The sequence below is a fragment of the Achroia grisella genome, unplaced genomic scaffold, assembly GCF_030625045.1.
Source record: "Achroia grisella isolate CSIRO2021 unplaced genomic scaffold, CSIRO_AGI_Agris_v1 utg874, whole genome shotgun sequence".
In the NCBI taxonomy this organism is placed as follows: Eukaryota; Metazoa; Arthropoda; class Insecta; order Lepidoptera; family Pyralidae; genus Achroia; species Achroia grisella.
The window spans coordinates 4,142,487-4,164,993 of NW_026713051.1; the positions used below are offsets into that span (position 1 = coordinate 4,142,487).

Genomic DNA, 22,507 nt, shown 5'->3' on the forward strand with positions numbered 1-22,507 from the left:
AAACAGCATATTCCTGTCATTCATATTTTTGTTGTTTTTCATTAGCCAGATTTAGACTTATTCATAAAGAACATTCTAAGTAGACTAAGTACTTCTTACGTAAACGCTCTACGAGTGAGACCTGTTTTTGAAACGTCTCATTATTGTGTCTCAACTAGCTAAATACTGTATAAAAAACAACCTACCATAATATAACTGTAATACCCTTTCTCTACAAAAGTAGTTTAATAACGTACCCTTTTATAGGTTTTTATAGCAATTATTTTGTATTAATTGGGGATTTATTCGTAGAGTTTCTTCTTACTTGTTTATTTTTTATTTGTTTGTGTATAAGTATTTGGATAAGCTTCTTAATGAGGATATTTTTATTATGAATTTTATTAAATTTGCTTTATAAATTAGCAACATATTTATTTATCTATTCTGTTTAAAAAAAACCGGAGAAGTAAACCTATAGAAATAAAATATCAATAGACACACATACACAATTAGCGGGAATAGGCGCGTTACCCGGTTAGGGAACTATTTTGAATTTTTTTTTATTACAATAATAGTTTTTTATTGATACGTTAAAAGTTAATTTATACGTATTGATACGTAAATAATAATAAATAAACCCATTCCATTTTGTTTCTATTCAATTCAGTTACAGACCGTAATTTCTCCAATATTCTTCGTCACCTAACTAAATATAATTATTAATAGGGTAATACACATAAAACTCATCGATGGGTGAAGCAGTGTTCAAGAAAACAAACATTAACCAACATAAAATTGAACTTTACGGGGCAATATTTATAATCGAATATGGCACGGCCCAGCGGCCCGTAGTAACAGCCGCCCTGTGACGAGATATTTTTGTTTTAGGCGAGAAAACGGCAAAACAACGAGCTGATATGAAGGAAGGTTAATTTATGGAGTTTATTGACATATATTGTTATGTCAAGTAAGGCTGATGGCACTCTGAAATGTTGTTGCGGTGATAGTACTGGCTGCATTGTTTAGTTTCGATTTCTGTACATCATAGATACAATATTCAGAACAACCACGAAGTTACTATTATGTTACGGATGGTAGCCATAATAAAAAAAATAAGATTACAAATACTAATTATACTTATGTACTTACAATAGACTCAGCTCATGTATTGTGTTTGAATGGAAGTGATAAAGACGTTAAGTTTTTTTATATTATACTATCAAACAAGGATACTGCCCATGTGACGGTAGCCTATTAAAATTATTGAAACGAGATCTACTTAATATTAAGCAAAACTGATTTAAGTAATTTTATATAATAAATAACTGATATTTGTTAGGTAATTAATGTTTTAAAAACATTAATTACCTAAACAGAAAAACTGATAAATATTAAAGTCAATACTAAAGATGATTGATACTAAGTAAACACATTAAAAACAAAATAACACTTGTAATGTATATTACATTACAATTTATGTATTTTAAAGTTATGCATGTCAATTGTTTTCTTATTTCTACTTTAATATAAAATATAAATAAGCATTATTTACCAGAAGCAAAGATCTGAATTTATACAAAAGTAATAGAAGGAGTTGATTTTGAGAAGAGTAAACTCCGGAACCACTACACCGATTTGACAAAATACATATCCTCTGAAATAATGAACCTCTCAAACTTTCACTGTTTGAGAGGTTCATTATTTCAGAGCATATGTATATTATTTTAATATAAACAAAGCTTAAAAGAATATGGACAAATGTATTCCATTTCCTTTACGTGTTTAGAAAAGCAAACATAGAATGTAACTAGTTGCAGGCTCACAGAAAAGAAATTCAAGAGGAAACATAACGCAAAACAAAAGTGAATGCATTTTTCTGTAGATCTTTACGCTGGGTTAGTTGTAAATTGCAACAAGTCAAAAGCCTGATAAATATGCGACTCATGAAACTGAACCACTCTCACCTAGAAACCGACTGAACGTATGCTTGTTGTATTGTTATCGTTACTTTAGTATTGTTGGGTTGTTCAGCGTTACTTATTCTTATATATAAAATTCTCGTGTCACAATTTTAGTTACCATACTCGGTTTGACCGATATTTATAAAATTTTATATGCCTATTCAGTAGGTCTGAGAATCGTCTACTATCTATTTTTCGTACTCCTATGTGATAAGATGATAATAAGATGATTGTACACCCCTATTTTTTTTATAATGTGTCTTTAAAATACAAACTCTAAATTTTCACCAACGCTTCTATCACCAACCCCTATATTTTAATAGCAATATTAGTGCTTATATATATGGCATAACAACGTTTGCCGGAACACGTAGTATACTCTGTACAATGTCAATTACCAGTATCGTTGGCTATATGACCACAACAATAGCCCTGTATTAGTCCTACACAACTGGTATAATTTCCAAATATGTGCCACAATTCGCCGTCGAAATTAAACTCACGGAATTATTATGGTTGATATAACCCTGTCAATAGTGATACAAGGCATAAAGTGTTCGAAATGCACTGTGTCAAGCGCATTCGAATATCAAATAAATGAGAGGCCAATATTGCCGACAACATCAAAGTGCTAAATAAACAGAATCGCTTGTCATCCGACCCTTTGTACTGGTGACGAAATTGTGAAACTATATTCTCTATATATCAAGGTAAATCAACAAATACACGGTCCAATATCCGGGAAATACAATACAGTACGTAGTTATTGCAGGATATATATGCTATTTTCCCGCCCTGGAAAGTAAACTTTAGCGTTGGAGCTCAGTATTTCATCATATAGAAACGGTTTTCACAAATGGTGCGCAGATTCACAGAGAACACAAAGATGTAACACGTACGGTCGACTGGAATACATTTTAATTAAAAACAGAGATCGTTTTCGAAGAGAATTTCAAATACTGATCGTAGGTCCATGTGATTGTACGTACTGATGTTTAGACTTTTTTTACTGCGGATAAAAATATCTCTACTATCAGAGATTTGGATATTTTTTTCAATGTCAAAGGTCTAAGGATTTAGAAAACTACTTCATCTTCACCGTCGTAAGTTCAATAGCCGGACACTACTATTATGTAATGTAGAATATAACTGTTTATTATATTAGTATTTACAAAGAACATATATTTAAATAAAAACCTGATCATTAATTTAACACGTTTTGTCATTTGTTCACTAATCCTAAATTAAATTAATAATCAAATCGCTGTAACTGTGCTGATTTTAATCCCTTCCAAACATCGCTTCTCGTTATTAACTAATTAAATTTAGTAGCTCATTAAGCTTAGAATACTAAAAGATTTTTCCTACATTTACTTTATATAATTTATAGTTCACTCGTTTAGTAAATGTTTATACAGTGAAAAATGAATTTAGAAAGTAAAAATCCTATTTTAATAAAAAATTATATTATATGCTTAATCTTAAATCAAATTATCGTAGCAATAGAAATTATATATAGTGAGAAAATGTATTAAAGTAGGTAACTTAATATCAACATATAAGATATAAATAATACGCAATGAGATTATATTTCGTTAATTGGATCATATTAATTGGGATAAATAACATCCTGTATATTATTAGTCTATAGTACATAATGTGTTCTTCCTAAAAACGTTAAGGGATGTCCACAGGGACAAACTTGTACAAAGAAATGTCTAATCGAATCGCTATTACCAGCATTGCCAACAAATAAGTTGCGACAAGAAAGTTTACCACTTTCCAGATTAGACAGTAAACACTGTTATAATAAGTATAGCGTCGACAGTAAATAACGATGGACGGTTATGTTTATTTTGTAACTGAAAAAGCTAATTAACTGGTTACCATTTATCTTGGCAACCGACGTCTTGACTTGCTTTTTGGAACTTAAGATGTCATACCTCCGTTAATTTAATTTCCACATCTCACTTCTTAAAACGAAACAAAAATAATAGCTTGACAGCAGTAATGTATAAACAAAGTTCCTACGCTGCTGACTGTACAAAGTCTATCTCATGTCTGTGTAATAAATATTAATCATAATAGCTAATAGTTTAAACTTCAACTACGACGAAGTGAACTCATTTAGTGCTGGAAAAGGTCGTTTTATAACTATGTGTATTAGAGAACTATGCTAATGACACTACATTTGATATTTTAGTTTACTGTCTTGTTAATTTTGTATAAAACAAGCTATTAAAACTAGTAAAAACTATCTGTAACAGCAAGTGGTAGCTGCTCTATGAGAAAAATTCACCCCGTCTACTCTATTCCTTGTGATATATAATCTCAATGTTCATATCATATTTACATAAAATTAATTTAGCAGCTTAATTGTAAAAAATAGCAAACAAACAGATGCACATATTTTCTTAATTATAAAATTCTCTTGGTTTTTCATCATCAGTAGTGTTGATATTTCGATGGGACAAAATGCACATGTATTTTTATAAAAAGCGCCTATGAAATGAAAATAGCAAAAACTAATAACTGCAACTGGTGTTCGTAACGATTATTTTCGTAATTGATAGAGCGTTCATTCATTTCCATTCCAGAAAAATATTGCACCAAATATCGTGAAGCGTATTCTAGTTATTTTTATACTACCCGATTTTAATTATCAGTTTTAAAATCTGTGGCGAAAATCAAATCTTTTTTGTCACATCGATAGTTTTATTGGAAAACTTCGGCAGCGCCTCGAATCGCGTATTAAAAAGATTTCTTATAGTAAACCTATCTATTTTAGTAAACCAAAATTTTTAATTAAGATAGTTAATAAATTTTGTTAGCTTTTTTTATCTAAATTACACAATATTCTAGGAATTTTTATTAGTAAATAATTAGTAAATGGATTCTTCACATGATAGGCGTCACTTAGAAACGACGGTTGACAGGAAGGATGAAGAGATAAACAAACATACCGCGCCATCCCCAAATATTGAGATAACACCGACGATGCTCGCAAAATGACCCCATGTAAATATATAAAACCCGACAGCATTTGACAGAGTGGTTGGACTTTGATTATTCATTATTATTCCAATATGGTGTACCTTTCAGTCAATACAATTTTAAGCGAGAAATTTCAACAGAACAGATTTGTTACTGAACTGATAAAAAATATTCTTCATATTTTTATTTTTCGTCGCGCAATTCTTGTTCAAATACCAATAAAGCCAAATTCATTGTATACATGATATACTAAATGCAGAATGTGTCATCAAAATTGTAAAACACTGTGCACCATTTATCTTATAATAATCTTCTAGATTACGTCCATTTAGTTCAAAGAAGTTAAGGCTATCGCCATTCGTAAGACATTATCATAAACTTAGGATGAAACATTTTTACTATTTAGTGTAGACTAAAGATTAAAATAACTAAATATCGGCAACTTTTCTTATTCATCTAATAAAAAGTAAGCACGTAATAAGAATAAAAGCCAACTGTTCAATATAAGTTCTGTGAGGCTAAAGCTCTGTTGAAGGCCACGAGTTTCCAGCTCACAGCAAATTCGCGCTACAATTATCAAGTACCTCGGTAGCGACAAAAGCAAATGCATGTATTAAATCGTAGAAGGCCACGAAACACGCTGCAAATGTAACGTGAGGACCTACGTTCAAAGCAAATAGGTGCACTACAAGTAGGTTGACAACTATTCCGATGTAATACAGGTGTCCCGATTTCAGACCGCGTCCCGTATTCTGACGATATAACGTCTGGAGTGCCAATACTCCCGATTTTCATTATACTTAAATTTATATGCATGTTTTCGTCAAATTCATTGCGCTCATCGACGAATATATGACGTAGCGTTTACATTGCCTTGTGGGGTACCTGGCCAGCCAGAATACAAAGTACAAAGAAACTAATTCAATGTAAATGTAATCTAAGCCTTTGCTCGATAAAAATAATTTAGCAGATTTTTTATATTTAAGATAATTCGGTACTTATATAGGCTAGGGTTATCGTTTACCATCAGATGTCATATATTTCTTTACCACCATAGTAGTATAAAAAAAATCCTTCGGTAAAGACCCATTGACTTTTTCTGAACGATACAATACATATGAACAACGTAACGTCATCATGAGACCTTGGCTGCGCCACACATACTTTACATTTCGAAGGACTAAAATTTCATGCACAAAGGCATGATACATTAGTACCTTATCAACCCTATAAAATTTGTGAAACCGTTTTTCTAAAAACGTGAATTTATTTTTCCCTTCTCGATTCTTTATCCCTTAAATCGCAAAAAAATTGGCCAGCTTAGCTGCACACGTCAGAGTGGAGCGGCAAAAGCGGCAAAACAAACGTACGTGTTGAACCATAGAAGGCCGCGGAATAGCGAAAATTATTGGAGAGCTGATTTCCATGCGAGTCTGTTGGGGTTGCGCTTTTAGAGTGAAATTACGGCAAAATTCTGTAGAACTTTACGACGGATCTGACACGCAATGCAACAAGCGTTAGAGATAAATTTTAATTATAGCCGCAAGCAATTTCGACTTCGTAGAATTTTGTACTATTGCTTATACGGTGCTAGTATAAACTCAAACTCATTTATTCATGTAGGACCTCCCGGCTTCTCTTGCACGTCTTATTTTTTATCACTATCCGTCTACCGTCAGAAACAGAATAAGTCGATTTATTTATGTTATTATTTTATTTTTAGTAAGTTAATCTTTAAATATTACAAAGCGTTTAAATAGTGTCTGTCTATTTAAAATCCGCTGTCTGAACAGTTAATACCATATGGTCATCTCCCATATTCTCTTTTACAGAGAACAGAATAAAATAGGCATAAAATATTTTTTTCTGAATTCATTAAAATTTAAAAGAATCAAAGTATATTTTCATATCATATTCTATAATTTAATGCCCATTCCTATAAAAACTAACTTATAAAGGATTAAATTTATCTAAACGAAATTTTAATGCGAATGTTTGTGCCGTGTAAAGTATCGAACCCGCAAACATCGGAAGTAAAACGGTTTTCTAAACCACTAGAATACCGAGTTCTGTTAATTACGCTGCTATTTTCCATATTAAACCCTAGGAAACTTTGATTTGTAATCTACATTAGATATTACAAGAGTATTAAAGTGATAAGTAACTTCTTCATGGCTACATTCAATTACCAGCAAGTAACTACAGCAAACTTCTGCAGGCGGCGTTATTGACTTTAATATTCTCGCTCGGATTAAAGTATAAAGTTACTTCATTGCCATGTCATATCTTTCAAATCAGAACAAAACTGCACAGCTGAGATAAGAGATACCCGTACTTGGTACAAAGTTATAGGAAATGTCAGTCAATTCCAGTAACGGAAACAGATTTAAATGGAAATTCCATTCTGTGTCGAATGCAGTCGGCATTCGCAGTTCAATTCGTTCAATCCTAAGAGGCTTGCAGGGATAGGATACGATCGACAACCTGAGCCCCGCCTGCGGCTTTAACACAGACATACTCATAAATAGACAGAGACGACTTGATTTATCTCAATTTATACATAAATGTGTTACAACATAGAAGTCAAATATATATAAAATTGTATGAAACAAAATCGGGTTTAGTTACAATATTCGGTTGACCTGATTTTTATGACTGGAGATGAGACAAATTAAACTAATAAAATTAGTTCATAATTTATCTCTGTTCCGAATACATAAATTATTTATTTATATCTCGAGGACCCTTGATCTCGATGAACACTTTTTCCATCGTCTTAGTTCGAGAAGATACTTCGCGCATTGAAGAAGAAGAAAAGAAAATTCGCGTAAACATATTCTGAGGCAATACCAAGTTCGCCGCATCAGCTTTTTTTATATTTATTTAACTCCAGATTATTTTTGAGTTAAAAGATGTACTCGTAATACAATCTATCTTCATGACAAATTTCATTAACATCCGTTCAATCTTTTAATCGTGAAAAGTTATCAATCAGATAGACGTGAGAAAGACTTTCGCATTTATAATATTGGAATGAATTTCATAATTTTGTAATAATAAAGAAATATGTTGAGTTTTGTAAATGTTCTGACAATTAATATATCACCTACCTACATCAAGTGATATTATTTGTAAATAAAAGGGTGTCGATAATTTGAAACACTTAGATTTAGTATAGAGTCAGTTATAAAAAAAATAAAAGGAGACAACACATACACTTTGGAACATTGATAAGAAAAGCTGTCATCAAATCGATATTAAACTGCTTATCTTGGTGTTACAAAATCTATTAATAGATCCCGAACAATCTCCACTAAAATCAATGAATCGTCTTAGTAACATTGTTTTTGTAGACCCTCTAAACTTCGATACAAATATCCAGGAATTATAAATTTAAATTCACTGTAGGATCTAAATTAGTGAAAATTTACAACTACTAGGTCTTCCTGTGGGATACAAAACCGCAACTACATAATATTTTGCATACCAAATGTTGGCCCTTAATTTCGTATAATTGTTCCATCGATTTTTGATGTACATATGTATATATACCTAAGTAACTATTTACCCTAAATAAACTTTGGAGGGTTAATGAAAACATCATTACGTATGGAATACAAATTAGTATTTTAGTATAACATCGAATAATTATTTTAGTAGGTACAAGTTAACAGTTAAATATACGTACGTGTTATATTAAAAAAAAAACATAACAATAACTTGGAAAGATACTATGTAAATTGGGCGAAATATAATGATCAAATAAGTTGTGAAAATTCTTCAATTTGGGAACTATCTTGCCATACATTGTTAAAACCAACAATTTTCCAATTTCATTAATAATCTTTTATTTCCAATCAATGTTTAAATTTTCAATTGCACAAGGAAAGTTCACTGTAAGATTGTTTCTCTTAGATCGTTCTAAAAATTAGGATAGCAAGTAACTGTCAATCAAAATAGTGAATTAGAAATATATTTGATTTGGTACAATAATGTGCAATTTACATTACGAAATTAATTTATATCAAAAGAAGTAAGTACTTCTATCAGTTTTGGTATTTAAAGTAATTATAACTTTGTACTTTACACTTACGAATTAGGATAAATAGATTGAATGTTATTACGACAAGAATAAATAAGCCCGTTAAGTCTACTAAAGCAGGCACATACATGATAATGTCATTTAAGAATTGTCAAATGATCATCTATATTATATACTAATATTATAAACATGAAGAGTTTGTTTGTTCGTTTCAACGCGTTAATCTCAATAACTACTGGCTCGAATAAAAATTATTTTTGTGTTGGATAGTCCATTTGTTGAAGAAGGCTATAAACTAAGCAAATACTGAAAAATGTTGCAAATAACGGAGAAATAGTGCTTCCGTTGCGTGCACTGCGCGAACGAAGCCGCGGGCACAGCTAGTAACTAATATAACTGAGAAATATAGCCAAAATATATAATTAATTCCGGCAATGTTCCGAAATTCAGGTGTACTGCCTTCAATATATATCTCACGCTTCAACGGTAACATCTTCTTAAAATAAGAGTTTTGGCGACTGAAATAAGTGCAATATAGGTCCACGCGGAAATTTTGTACAAAGTCGTATTTTAGTCTAAGACGGAGACTTGTCGCGGCATTATACACCGTAATTTTAATGACAAAATATTTTATAACGTAACAAAATATCGGTATTATCATCCACATTAAATTTTGCTATATTTTATGGGGTTTAAATGGACCGCAACGAGATACTAATGCCTATTTGGCAGCCAAACGACATAATGATCTTAACTGCAATAATGATAAGTAGCCATAAACAGTTTTTATAGTTGTATTATTCATTATCATCCTGGATCATTAGCTTTGATTATTGGATTTATCTGTTTATCTACAGGGCTATATAAAAATATTTTATAACTATTCATGAGTTAAACTCACAAAAAGTATAATTCGAATAATAGTTTGTCTTAACAATAAACGCACAGCTAAAACTACTATTTCAACGCACAGCTTAAATTGAAATTTGTAACATAACTTTGTATTATAAACAAAGCATCCGTAAGAAAGAATTTCTGAATATCATATTCATATCAACAACGTAATGTCTTTAACATTACATTTCCTACATCGCAGGCAACATAAGTTTTAATGTATTTAATTCCACTTATGCTACATTTCCATAGCTCAAGTGACGCGATATTTGATATATGTATCATAATAATTATATTTGTGGTGGTGTAAAAATGTATAAAACCCACTATAGGCCAATTTCAATAGGGCGCATTTTGTAGAAATTTCGAAATCAGACTGAGTGCGGTCATACTGTAGTAGTTAGTACAATTTCATAGGCGGAAACTGCTGGAACATTTTGTATTTTGTCAAAAAGTTCTGTCCGAGAAAATGTAGGTGTTTTAACAGTAAGTGGCTTTAAATAAAGTTAGTATTTTATAGTACTCTAATATGATCAATATTACATTACTGTAAAATACTAAAATTATTTAAAAACTCATAAAATAACTTATAAATTTATCTTAGCTATAACTGTTACACCTATATTTATTAAAATATTGTCTTTATTTAAAAGAAAGTGTCAGAACACTTCAATGAATAAAGTATATTATTTAGTTTATATTAATATTTTATATTATTATATAAAAAACAAATAAAATGAATATTTAGTCCGTAGTTCGTGTATAACAATGATGTAAATTTAAATTAATAATGTAAGCAATTATACGTAATTGCTTACATTATTAATTTTAATTTACTTGGAATTTTAAAAATAAGTGAAAAAGTTTAAGTCGACCGTAAAAGATAGACTGGTAAAAGTTAGTAATATAATCAGAATCTAATATACCATTGGATTCTTAAGATTTTAATTATTTTTAAAATTTTTATGTTTTCCGACGGTAAATTTTGAAAAGATTAATTTTTTGATTTATTATGTAATAATTATAAATTTTAAAGAAATAAATTATATGTTTAGTGCCGAATTCATATGTAACAAATGTCATAAGTAAATTTATAATATAAGACGGTAATTACAAAATAAATCTTAACTACACTTGTTTCCTATAATAATTGTGAATACAAAGTAACTTTAAGTCTTCTTTAAGATGCGCAAGTTGGCCGTTAAGAAAGTTAGTTAGTTGTTGTTTTTTCAATACTTATAGTATTTAATAAACAGTCAATATTAGCATCTAGTGGACATTTTATTAAAGTATATTTTGTTTAAATAGATAAGTATATAGTAGTAATAATACAAGTCATAATTCAGTTGTGTGCCGAAAAAGTTAAATATTAGGCAAGTTAGTTTAGAAGTAATCGTATCTAATAAACTTCCGATATTAGCCGTCGGTAAATTTATGATTAATAATAATCTTGTTTAAATATAAAAATGCAGAATACAATAATTTAGTAACTTATTACCCTGAATTTTAAAAATATATAAAACATTTAGGTAATAGAAAATATCACAAAATAAAATTTGTATCACAAGACGGCAAATATTAATAAAATTTTAAATAAAACTGAATTAAGCTTGATTATTACATGTTCCCTGTGAAAAAAATAAGTTAGTCATCATAAGTTATGGGTAAAAGTTCCGCCGAGATGATTCGCCGCTGGAAATTTTAAAGTGTAAAAATAAGTAACTTAAGAATATAAAATAAAAAAACTTATGCGAGTATAATAAAACCATTTTTAATATATAAGATATACTGAAATAAAATAATAAATTTAAGAATCTGTAATTACAATTTAAAAACCAAAATATTTTTTAAAATATAAAACAAGTGATAAAATTTTAAAAAGAATAATAATATTTTTATAAATAAATTAAAGGTCTAAAATAAAAATTATTATTGAAAAATAAGCTTAAGAACAAATAATAAATTGCAATATAATAATAATAATAATATAAAAGAAATATACGTACCCACAACGATGATCGTGAATATGGCTGAAACTTTTACTCGGCCTCATCGCGGCCGAAAATTATTCACAAACGCTCAAAATAAATTTTCTTTATTACGGAAAAGTTAAAGAAACACAAGTTCAAAACGCGAAAATGTTGGAGAATATAAGTTGTAATATCAGCGACCGTTCCCTACAAGGTATGAATAGGACAACGGCAGGAGATGTACTGTAGCCGTGATATGTCCGCAACCCACCTCTGGTGAGGCAGGGCGCCGATAGGAACTCCCTCTGTCCTACTTTTCCCGGACGCTCATACTTTACAGGACGCTCTGATAACATTCTGAACTCTATTCTCATAAATTTAACGTTCAATTTCCTTATACTAGTGACATTTTCAACATATACTACTTTTATTTTACTTTAAAAATCATACAAACTTAAAATATTGCATTAGAATAAATTAATATTACTGAAATATAAAAATGTGTTAAAGTATGTTACTTTATATGCAATAAATAATATAAAATTAGATGCAATTTTATATACAGCTTATAGTGAATGTTTAACTAAAATAAATAACTACTTTAATAAATCAATAAAGTAATTGTATAAATAATTAATAATGTTATTCATTAGGTTGTTTGTTACGGTTTCATAGTCAACAACGACAAGCATCAACAATAGATCGAAACGTCCTGATATATAAATGTAAAGATGGTATTCCTAGCCGTGGAGAGGGCGGGACTTACAGCCCAGGAACGCAACCATACAAAATCTCAACTGAAGCTTTTTAATTACTGTCGCGTTGATTGGACATAGTAATACATTTTATAAGCCTTATTTTTTTCTATAAGTGGTACAGTCGGCTTCGTCAACATAAGTATTATACAACTGAATCAATCAAAATTGTAATTATATCAATATATTAAATTATTATGAACTAAAGAAGCGCTCTGACTTCGCAAAAGTCATATTACAGTAAGGATCTCTTGAAACTAAAATACAACTCATGTTGATAATGTAGTTAGTAGTAGTTTTTATATGTAAAATTATTTTTTCAGTTACATATTACGAAAATAGCTTTAAATACTATTTAATATATTAGCTTTAAATACATATATTAATCGGCAGCAGAATAGTCGCTAAAATTTACAGTAAAAGACAAATTTGAAGTTGACATTTAAAATGTATTTTCTACATAGTTTATTTTATATCGATATTATATATATTTACATTATATATCAAGTTTAATCTTATTCTTATTTATTACAGACGACTAACAACTAACTTAATACTTCGACCTAAAAGTTACCTATTACTTAGAATTTACGAATATTCGAATTTCTAATACCAAACCAGAATACCAGTGTATTATTCAAATTTCGTATGTTTTAGTAGTAGTAATTACTACGAACTGTGGTTAGGAATAACAATATGGTTATTCTGATAATATACGTAATATTGAATATCTGTTCCCTGTCCAGACGTCCGGAACTCCGGACGTGAAACTGAAACACACGAGAGTAAACTAATGGACGGTGGATTTCTTGTCCTGTTTGAGAAATTTAATTAATACGTAACGGAATAAATAATAGAATATAAATATTCACCGATACTAGATAATACGTCTGTTTTTTTTTCAATACATCAAATTATGCTATAAGATATATTATACCATTTTGTTAGAAATATAACAAATAAGGAGTTTTTTAACAATATTAGTATGGATAAATGGTGAATCTAGCGTTACTATATAATGGCAACGAATGAGTTAAATTACTAACAACGTAAAAAATTTATTTAGTGAGTACAATATTAAAATAATGATAGCGTGGACGTACCACGTCAACTAAGGACCAGAATCACTCAAGAGTGAACATAGTGGAACAGATTGGAGCAGACCTTTGCTAGGAATCAAGCAGATAACCAAGAACTATTAAATATAGTGTGAATAGCAAAAAAATACATCTGAATAAAGGGCTCTTATTAATATTACAAAAGCGAAAGTTTGTGACTATGAATGTATGTTTTATACTATTTCACGCAAAAACTACTGAACGAATTTCGATGACACTTTGCAGTAACATAGCTTATACATCAGAATAATAAACAGACTATAAATTACACGCAGGTGAAACCGCGGGCACAGCTAGTATAAAATATAAATGTATGTCCACGTCTCCACGATCATATTCCCTGATGGAGTTAGTGAGAAATATTTTCAGTTGTCAACGTCATGGTGATTGCAACGTTTGACATGCTCACATTGCATTGAATATATTTGAATCCACTGAATATTTGTATATCAAGGCTAAAATCAAATATGGTAAAAATGTGCATATTTAAAAAAAAATGTATACTGCTTGCAACATTCCTTGCGATAACATTGACTATGATGTTTGAATTTTTGTGCTTGCGTATACTTAGCACGAATTTTCACTCCTTCATACCATATAGGTATGAATATTTATTTATAAAAAGTTAGGAAAATTTCTTATATATTCAGTTACTGCATTATATATTCCTGCATTGGTTGGTGTAATCTTAATTTTTAGAATATGGAAAGGCAGGAAAAATGTATAATTATTCAAAAGTGCTTGTATTGAGTTTATAAAGATTATTTCTATTTTTGTTTTAAAAGTTTTCTAGGAACATATACATAATTTTCAGGTCGACTAAGCATTATTTTATTTTCAATCAAAATTTTCAACCATTAATTTAAATTTGACCTATATTCCACTATTAATATTACTATATCAATGCGGTTACGTCAAATGAATTCATCATCACTGTGTATAATTGCATACCATTAATCTCTTTGAAGCATACTTACATTAATTTGTTACCAAATGGACTCAATATTTAAGGGCCATCCATAAATTACTATATTAATAGAGAAATCAGAATAAAAGAAACCTTCCTAGCTCCTAGAAGGGGCCTTAGATTATGTGACATTTAAATTTTATTATTGAAACGCAATATTTTATGATTAAATGTGATAAGCTGTAAGAGGGGTTAACAGGGGTGGTAAAATACAATTATTATTATGTTTCCTTTCTTTTCTCTTCTGTTACCTGGTTCAAAAGAAGGTAATACTTACCCACACGACCTTCACCAACTGTGGGAGTGGTTGCGCTATGTGAAGGTCTTATTATAGAGGAAGTCAGAAATATTCTAGTAATTCGCCAGGTATTCACTATTGTGGCTATTTGTAAGAGATATGTTTTACTAGGATAAATATTTAGTGTTTGCGAACTATTTTTAAGTGTTTTGGGTACAATACCCGTAGAAAAAAGTAGGCACAATTATTGCAAAATCCTGGTATTTTAAAACTTTATCTGAGATAGTAGTTTGTATGTTATGTGTATTATTATGCTCATTATACGATTATTACATAGAAATGTGCCACCTGACCTAGTATAGAATTATACACTACTAGCTGTCCCGGCAAACGTTGTTTTACCTTAAAAAAAAAAAATTAGGGTGGACTACCCCCCTAAATGTTAGGGTATTTAGGGGGATGAAAAATATATGTTGGCCGATTCTCAGACCTACTCAATACGCTCACAAAATTTCATGAGAATCGGTCAAGCCGTTTCGGAGGAGTATGGGGACGAAAACTGTGACACGAGAATTTTATATAGGTATAAGATTACTACACTATTACAGTTTTCAAAATGGTTTATAGGTGACCCTTTATACGATGTGCCTCCAATTTGACTATAATTGGAAACAAAATTATTTACATTGAAACTCATTTAATAGGAATCGGATATGGAATTGTTCGTTTGAGGACTTCATTGGTAAAACATTTTCATATATAATATTATTTACATATTTACAATTAATTTAAAATGAGTTTAAATACTTTTGTAGATTTTTATTTATATTATATCGTATACGTTATATCACTATGCTCAGATTAGAACTAGAAGGAGCTGTATTTCAACGTTCGGATATATGATTTTACAATCCGCTACCCAGATTCACAGTTCTGTAGTAAAACTTTATTCTTGTATTCTTGTGAATGAAATCTTATTTAACTTCAAATAAGATTTCTTTGTTAGAATTTACATATCTGTGCCACGTGAATGTTTGTTCATATTTTATTTATACTATTCTTTGGCAAACAGACGGATAGAAGAAATATTGTACTATTATGTACTTACTTGAATGAAAATCCTATCTTTCGAACATTTTTACTATGCATTGTGGGATATTTTCAACAGAATTTAATTAGAAGGAATATACTTAATACAATATATCACAAATTATAAAAGTATATTCAATTTTACGACAAAAATAATTAGCTACTAATAATTGTAAGTTGTTGCAGTAAATCAAAGAAGCAGCGGAAGTAATTCGATGAATGGCAAAAATAATGTGTGTTTGTTTTAGATAACATATCGAATTACTTATACACAACACATACATTATGCAACACAAAAAATCGTTTCTGAATCAAATTAATTAACACAGGAACAATATGTGTCCATATATACAATATATAATATTGTACAAACTGCAAAGGTAACTATCGTTTTATATTTATAGAAAAATAATACAACTAATCAGGTAGGGTGAAAAATGATATACCGTCAAAAATGTTAATTCTGTCAATCAATTGGTGACTAAAGTAGTAATACATTTATTTACTTGCAAACGTAATTGGCTTGTTAGCGCAGTTGTAGATGCTACGCCTTGCGTTAATAAGTTTGTGGGTTCGTTTCTCAATCAATTAAGGGTAGCATTAGGTCAACCCGGGGGATTGGAGCAGAATTTGTCTCAAATCCCCCTGGATGGACTTTATGTTCCTAACTTGTTTTTATATTTTTTTTTTTGTAGGAAATCATTCAAATATATAAAATACTTCTTTTAAATAATTAATTAATTTGTATAATTAACACATACTTGATATAATTAATATTATTAATAATTACATATATCATCTGATCATTCATTTGTCCAATTTGTATAGTTTTAAATAAAAAAAAACGATCGTAAGTCTTTGTCATGAAAAATGAAGTAAATATATCAATTATTTATCTTCATATTTATGTATCTGTAATAGAAACAACAACAGTTTTTAAGGTACGGCAAATATTAAAAAAAATGTAAAAGATTAATTAAAAATATGTATAGTTACACTAAGGATTCAATCACAACGTTTACAAAATAAAAAAAAATAACATAAACTATAATAAAAATAAAAAAATACACATTTTGAAAAAAAATTTTTTTTTGCACTCATGACGTAGCGAACCACGACAATATTTTCCTTACCTGGAAGATTCGGAATTGTAACGACCTAATCATCCAAGCAGGGAAATAAAGTGAAGTAGCTAATTTTAGATCCTATTGCATTCTATACAGTTCCACTGCAGTGACAGCCACAAACGCACGTCTGCTCGATAATTAACCTCTCATAACTCTAAGTAGTCTGATTTAAATAAATATTTTTTTAATAAATAGTGTTAGAGTCCTCCTTTAAGTTAATGGTATGTGAATTTGACAAAAATACACAACTTATAGTAAAACCTACAATAAATAAAAATGAATTGATCTATAGATTCTTCACCGATTATCTCTGTTATTACTACAGACGTAATTATTTTTAAATTAGCACGGAGTTAATAAAATAGTTTAATAGTTTAAAAGACCTATTATTGGGATATATATTGGGATTCATAAATTTAAATCTTAGCTTTTGTGATAATAATCAAATATTATCATATGTGTTTTATCGAGGTAACAGTAAATTTTGCGTGTTTTATTAACCTTTTGACATAAAAATACTAAATATGTATATTTAGTATTTTAACACATATATTTTTAATTAGTATACATATTTATTGGTATTCTTGAGTGATTAATAAGATTTCACATAGATTTGATCATTATTGTAGTATTTATGTTTATGTTAATTTTTGTGTCCTACCAGTTCTATATACCTATTACAGTTTTACATGACTTCCGTAAACCATACTAATATAATATTAGAAATACAAAAGCATATCAGTCTGTCTGTCTGTTTCTTATTTATGTATTTATAATAATAATAAATACATTGATAAAGTAAGTAATATTTATTGTTAGTCCAAACAAAAAAATTACGATTACTGTTGTTTTCCTTAATTTTATCTTGTGTAACTACTAGAAACAGTTTTTAGCAATTGTTCTATTTTCATAAAAAATTAGCTGGTTATATCTTTTTAAGGATAAAAAAATTTTCACTTTTACTAAATATACAATAATTAATCTGTGTAATTAATTAATTAATATTAATAAACAATTTTGATTGTCAGTGGACTTAATTATAACTGTATCGTACTTATGCTTTTTTAGAGTTCTTTTGTTCAGTAATTGACAATAAATGCTAACTATTTAAAGGGCGTTGTATATTTTAGAAACAAGTTATTTAATATATAGTAACTAAAACACAATTAGGATAATAATACCATACCATCATTACCATATTGTTATTATATAATATATCTAATAATATAAACCCGAAAGCTTGTGAGTATGGATGGATGTTTGTTACTCTTTCACCAAAGAACTACTGGATGAATTTTGTTGAAACTTTACAGTAATGTATCTTATACATAGGCTATAAATTTCACACGGGTGAAACCGCGGGCTCAGCTGGTACCTAATATTATGATTAAGACGGTAATAAAGTTAGAAAAAAAGCTTAGATGTAAATTAACTTACCTGTCGTCTTCTAATTCATAAAACATGTCCTTCGATGAATCATGGATGTATATCTTGACCATAGGACTGTCCATGTACTGCATGGTCAGTTGTTTGGGAAAACTTCTTACAAATAACGCCTTCACTGTATCTATGGATGTTATTTCGTTCGGCAGCAATGCTCGTTTCGTTTCGTTTCGGTACTGAAGAAATACGAGTCCTGTATAACAAAGATGTATCATATTATAGCCATCAAATATTATATATAGGGTGGATCGTTAGTAATGTGGACCATACGGTTCCTCCAGGAAACCATCGTGATAAATTATTGGTGAATTTGTCACGACTGTCTAACTGACCTGATGTCATGTTCATCTTATCATCCTCCACTAGTGGCCTGTCAGCGTAAACTGAACTGAAAGCCCAGGCGGGAGCAAGATTATTATACCTTATAAAACATATATAGTGTTTTATAAGGGATAATAATATAAGAAATTTTTAATAATAGACTAGTCAAATCATTGATATAAATATAGACCATTAGATCTTCCACGCAACTCCACTGGTGAATTCATCACGATGAGCAAACATAATCAGTAATCTTCACCTAACATCCCGTTATCATATCCCATAAGACAACAAAATTAACACATCCATTATAAAAATGTATAGTAAAAAGCCAATGCAAACCTATGTACTCATGTGAAAATATCGAAAAATAAGGCATATTTCTAAACAGTAACTCATTTATGACACAAAACTATCTAGTATAGGTATAAAAATACCAAAATTCCTGTTGCACTAAAATACCTCTAATGTTGTTAATTACAACCCTTTATACGTTTATGAACATAAATGTTGTCTACGAACTGCCAATGAAATTTAGTCCCACCCAATTAAGTGACCGCTTAATTTAAGGCCAAAAATTAATACTAAAAGTGCAGTTGCGAAATTTATTGAAATCCCTATTACCGTGCAGAAATTATATTAAAATGGATGGCGAAAGTACAAACGACACAATGCCATAGGTAACTTTGTTATAGGAAAACTTTATTATATTTTCACTGGATCACGCCCCTTCATTTTGTAACAATTGATAGCTGAAAGGCCTGAAAGGTTCTTAATTGGTCATAAAATAAATAAAGTTACAACGGGATTTTCAGAGTAAAAGTACATTCGAGAATCATCTATGCTTGTTAAGCGGCTATTTAATAATAATAATAATCTCAGGACAATTTACACAGCGCCATCTAGACCCAAATTAAGCTAGCTAAAGCTTGTGTTATGGGTACTAGATAACTGATATAAATACATAGATACATTTTTTTTCGTAAATACCCAAACCGACACAAACAATCATACTCAGGAATACAAATGTTTGTGCCGTGCGAGGAATCGAACCCGCGACCATCGGAAGTAAGGCGGTGTGCTAAACCGCTAGACCACCGAGGCCGTCAATTATTTAAATTTTACTGTTTACGGTTTGCGAAATATTTTATTTGTATTGGTTGCACATCATTACCCTGCTATTGTAAAATTCTATTGTTAAAAAATGCCAGATCAAAAAACATTTTTGTTGATGTTGTTTGTCGTCAAATGAAAACAAACAGTACTAGAGTGAATTGAGAGTGGAACAGAACTCGTTTGTTATATGTTGTTAGATCAATGGCCGAGGGACGGTATCGAGAAAAGTAGCATAGTACCTTGGTGGGTTGTTTACTAGCATAAACTGTTGGAGGGTGAGTATATAGGGCGGAGGGAGGTAGAAGCCTTTTACTAACGAAACTTGTTTTAACGTATTATCAGCTTTAGTGCAAATTTATAATATAATGAAAGGTCGGCAAAGCGCACGTGACACCCCTGGTATTTAAGGCGTCCATAGGCTACGGTAATCGTTTACCATCAGATGGGCCGTATGCTTGTTTGCTACATTATATAGTATAAAAAAATAACGTTCTGCTTACTCATCTATATAAAAGTAGCTATGAGATGGCAAACAAACTCTATCGTCCAGCAGACATTATTATACAATAAACAACTATAAAAGCGAGGAAGTCATAGAAAACCACATTTATTAAATTTTAAATTAAAATATTTTCAAAAGCTGGAGACTGACTATTAAAATAAATCTATTGAAATGTACAGGTAAAATTTTAGTTTCTGACAATTCCCATTTGGTTTCTTTGAGATTAATAGGTATTTAACTTTTGTACAACATTCTTTAGATTGGTACAATTAAATTTGCTATATCCCAACACGATTTCATTTAACCGTAAATGAAAATATTTACCGAAAATTAATGAGAATTGAGTTTTAGATAGCATATTTTTTCCAATATACCGTATTGAATTTGTTGCGGCATATTTCTTTTTCAAATGACAGGTTAAAAATTAAAATAGGTGTACTAATTTTCATTCCGAAGATATCATAAGTGTAATGAATGATGGTGAAAAATATGAAGAGGGCTTAAAAAAATCCAAAGTATCTAGTTGTCTAACAAGCACAGAAATAAAGTAAAATATATTTCAGTAAACTTTTACTATTAAAGCATTGTAAATACAAAATTTATATTTGTAAACTGTTGCATACGCCAAATTACTACGGCTGTGAACATCAATAACCTGTTAACGTGATGAAAATATTGGCTATTTTGATTGGATTTATAATGAATCAATATAAACGTGTGAAAATGGACACGACTTGCTGAAACGTTAGCAATGTCATATTAGCCCTGTCATGCTTTATTAATGGACATAAGTTTTATAAAACTAAAAAAGAATTGTTGGATTTGAAAGGATTTATTTAAGGTTTCTTAGTTAGTTTTGGGAAAAGACTATTTTTTTTATTAGAAAATACTCATATTTGTAAGCATAATATTTGGGAATAATTAATTATTTGACTTGTTAAATCTATTTATATGTAAATACCCACCTAACCCGAATGTGCAAGTGACGGACGAGTTACTTACGGTCAATGACGTCATAACATCGGGTTCACAAAAATAAACCACAATTTGAAGGGTGATGGCAACCGTCGATGCATTTAAAAACAGCTCTCGCATACAGACGAAAATATCTAACGATTTCTTATTTAAGCCGCAACGGTATCAGGGTTGACACCGTACTCAATAAAAATTAAGTTAAAAAATAACTAATGACACCAGAAAATATATATTCATTCATTCATATTTATCCATAATAGATAGATATGATCGCATATCATCTTCTGTGGACTGACCATATGGTGTCCTCTAGTGCCTTTAATGTGATAAACTTTGCACTAAAAGTTACGATCACTAGAAAGTATTGTATTTTTTTAGATACAGGCTACTAGCTAGAGTTTTGAAAAGGTTAAGAAAGCCATTAAATATTCTTACCAGTTTTTCTGAATCATTGAATCTATAGACTGTAGTGAACGGTAGGCAGAAATATTAATACCAAAAATTTATAAGCGACTAAAATGTCCTATACGAATAAATATTTGTTCATTTGATTTGATGTTTTATTTCAATATCTACTTGCAATTTGCAAACATAATTTAAATAAAAACAACATGAGACAAAATTTTGCTTGTGTACTAACAAGACAAAGTTATTCAAAATTAGAACACATTTTAGAAATGGAAAACCTCGTCGACGTCGATAAGGTCATTCATTATAATTTTTACACTGTCACCTATACTTATTTATCTTTACTTTAATTAGTATTTATATTTCATTAAATTACAAATAAATATTGTCATCATATATGGTATGTTCACTTACCCAAAGGTCTTTCGAGAGTTTTACTCGGTGTCCGCACTACCGGTAGCGACGATCTCTGTTTTCCGCCACGACGGAACCCCGTAGATGCAGTTTCCACCTCCGACATAATGCCTGGGTCATCATCGAACAGCATGGCGTTTGTTGGAGGCGGATATCCCCGAGGCAAGGGTGGCTGTGAAAGAAGAACATCGTAA

General features: G+C 30.1%; 1 protein-coding gene across 15 annotated transcripts in view; it reads right to left on the minus strand.

Moving 5' to 3' along the window:
* The window catches only part of LOC131853076 (coiled-coil domain-containing protein AGAP005037), a 275,367-nt gene that overhangs the window by 100,911 nt on the left and 151,949 nt on the right, over positions 1–22,507 (minus strand). For all 15 annotated transcript variants that reach the window (XR_009357971.1, XR_009357972.1, XM_059203876.1 and 12 more), the window contains 2 exons: positions 22,314–22,485; positions 18,572–18,770 (listed from right to left, as the gene is read on the minus strand). Coding sequence is in view for 13 of the 15 variants with exons in the window: in XM_059203876.1 (XP_059059859.1) it covers positions 18,572–18,770; positions 22,314–22,485 (371 nt within the window). In the remaining 2 variants the exon portion in view is untranslated. The remainder of the gene's footprint in view (positions 1–18,571; positions 18,771–22,313; positions 22,486–22,507) is intronic.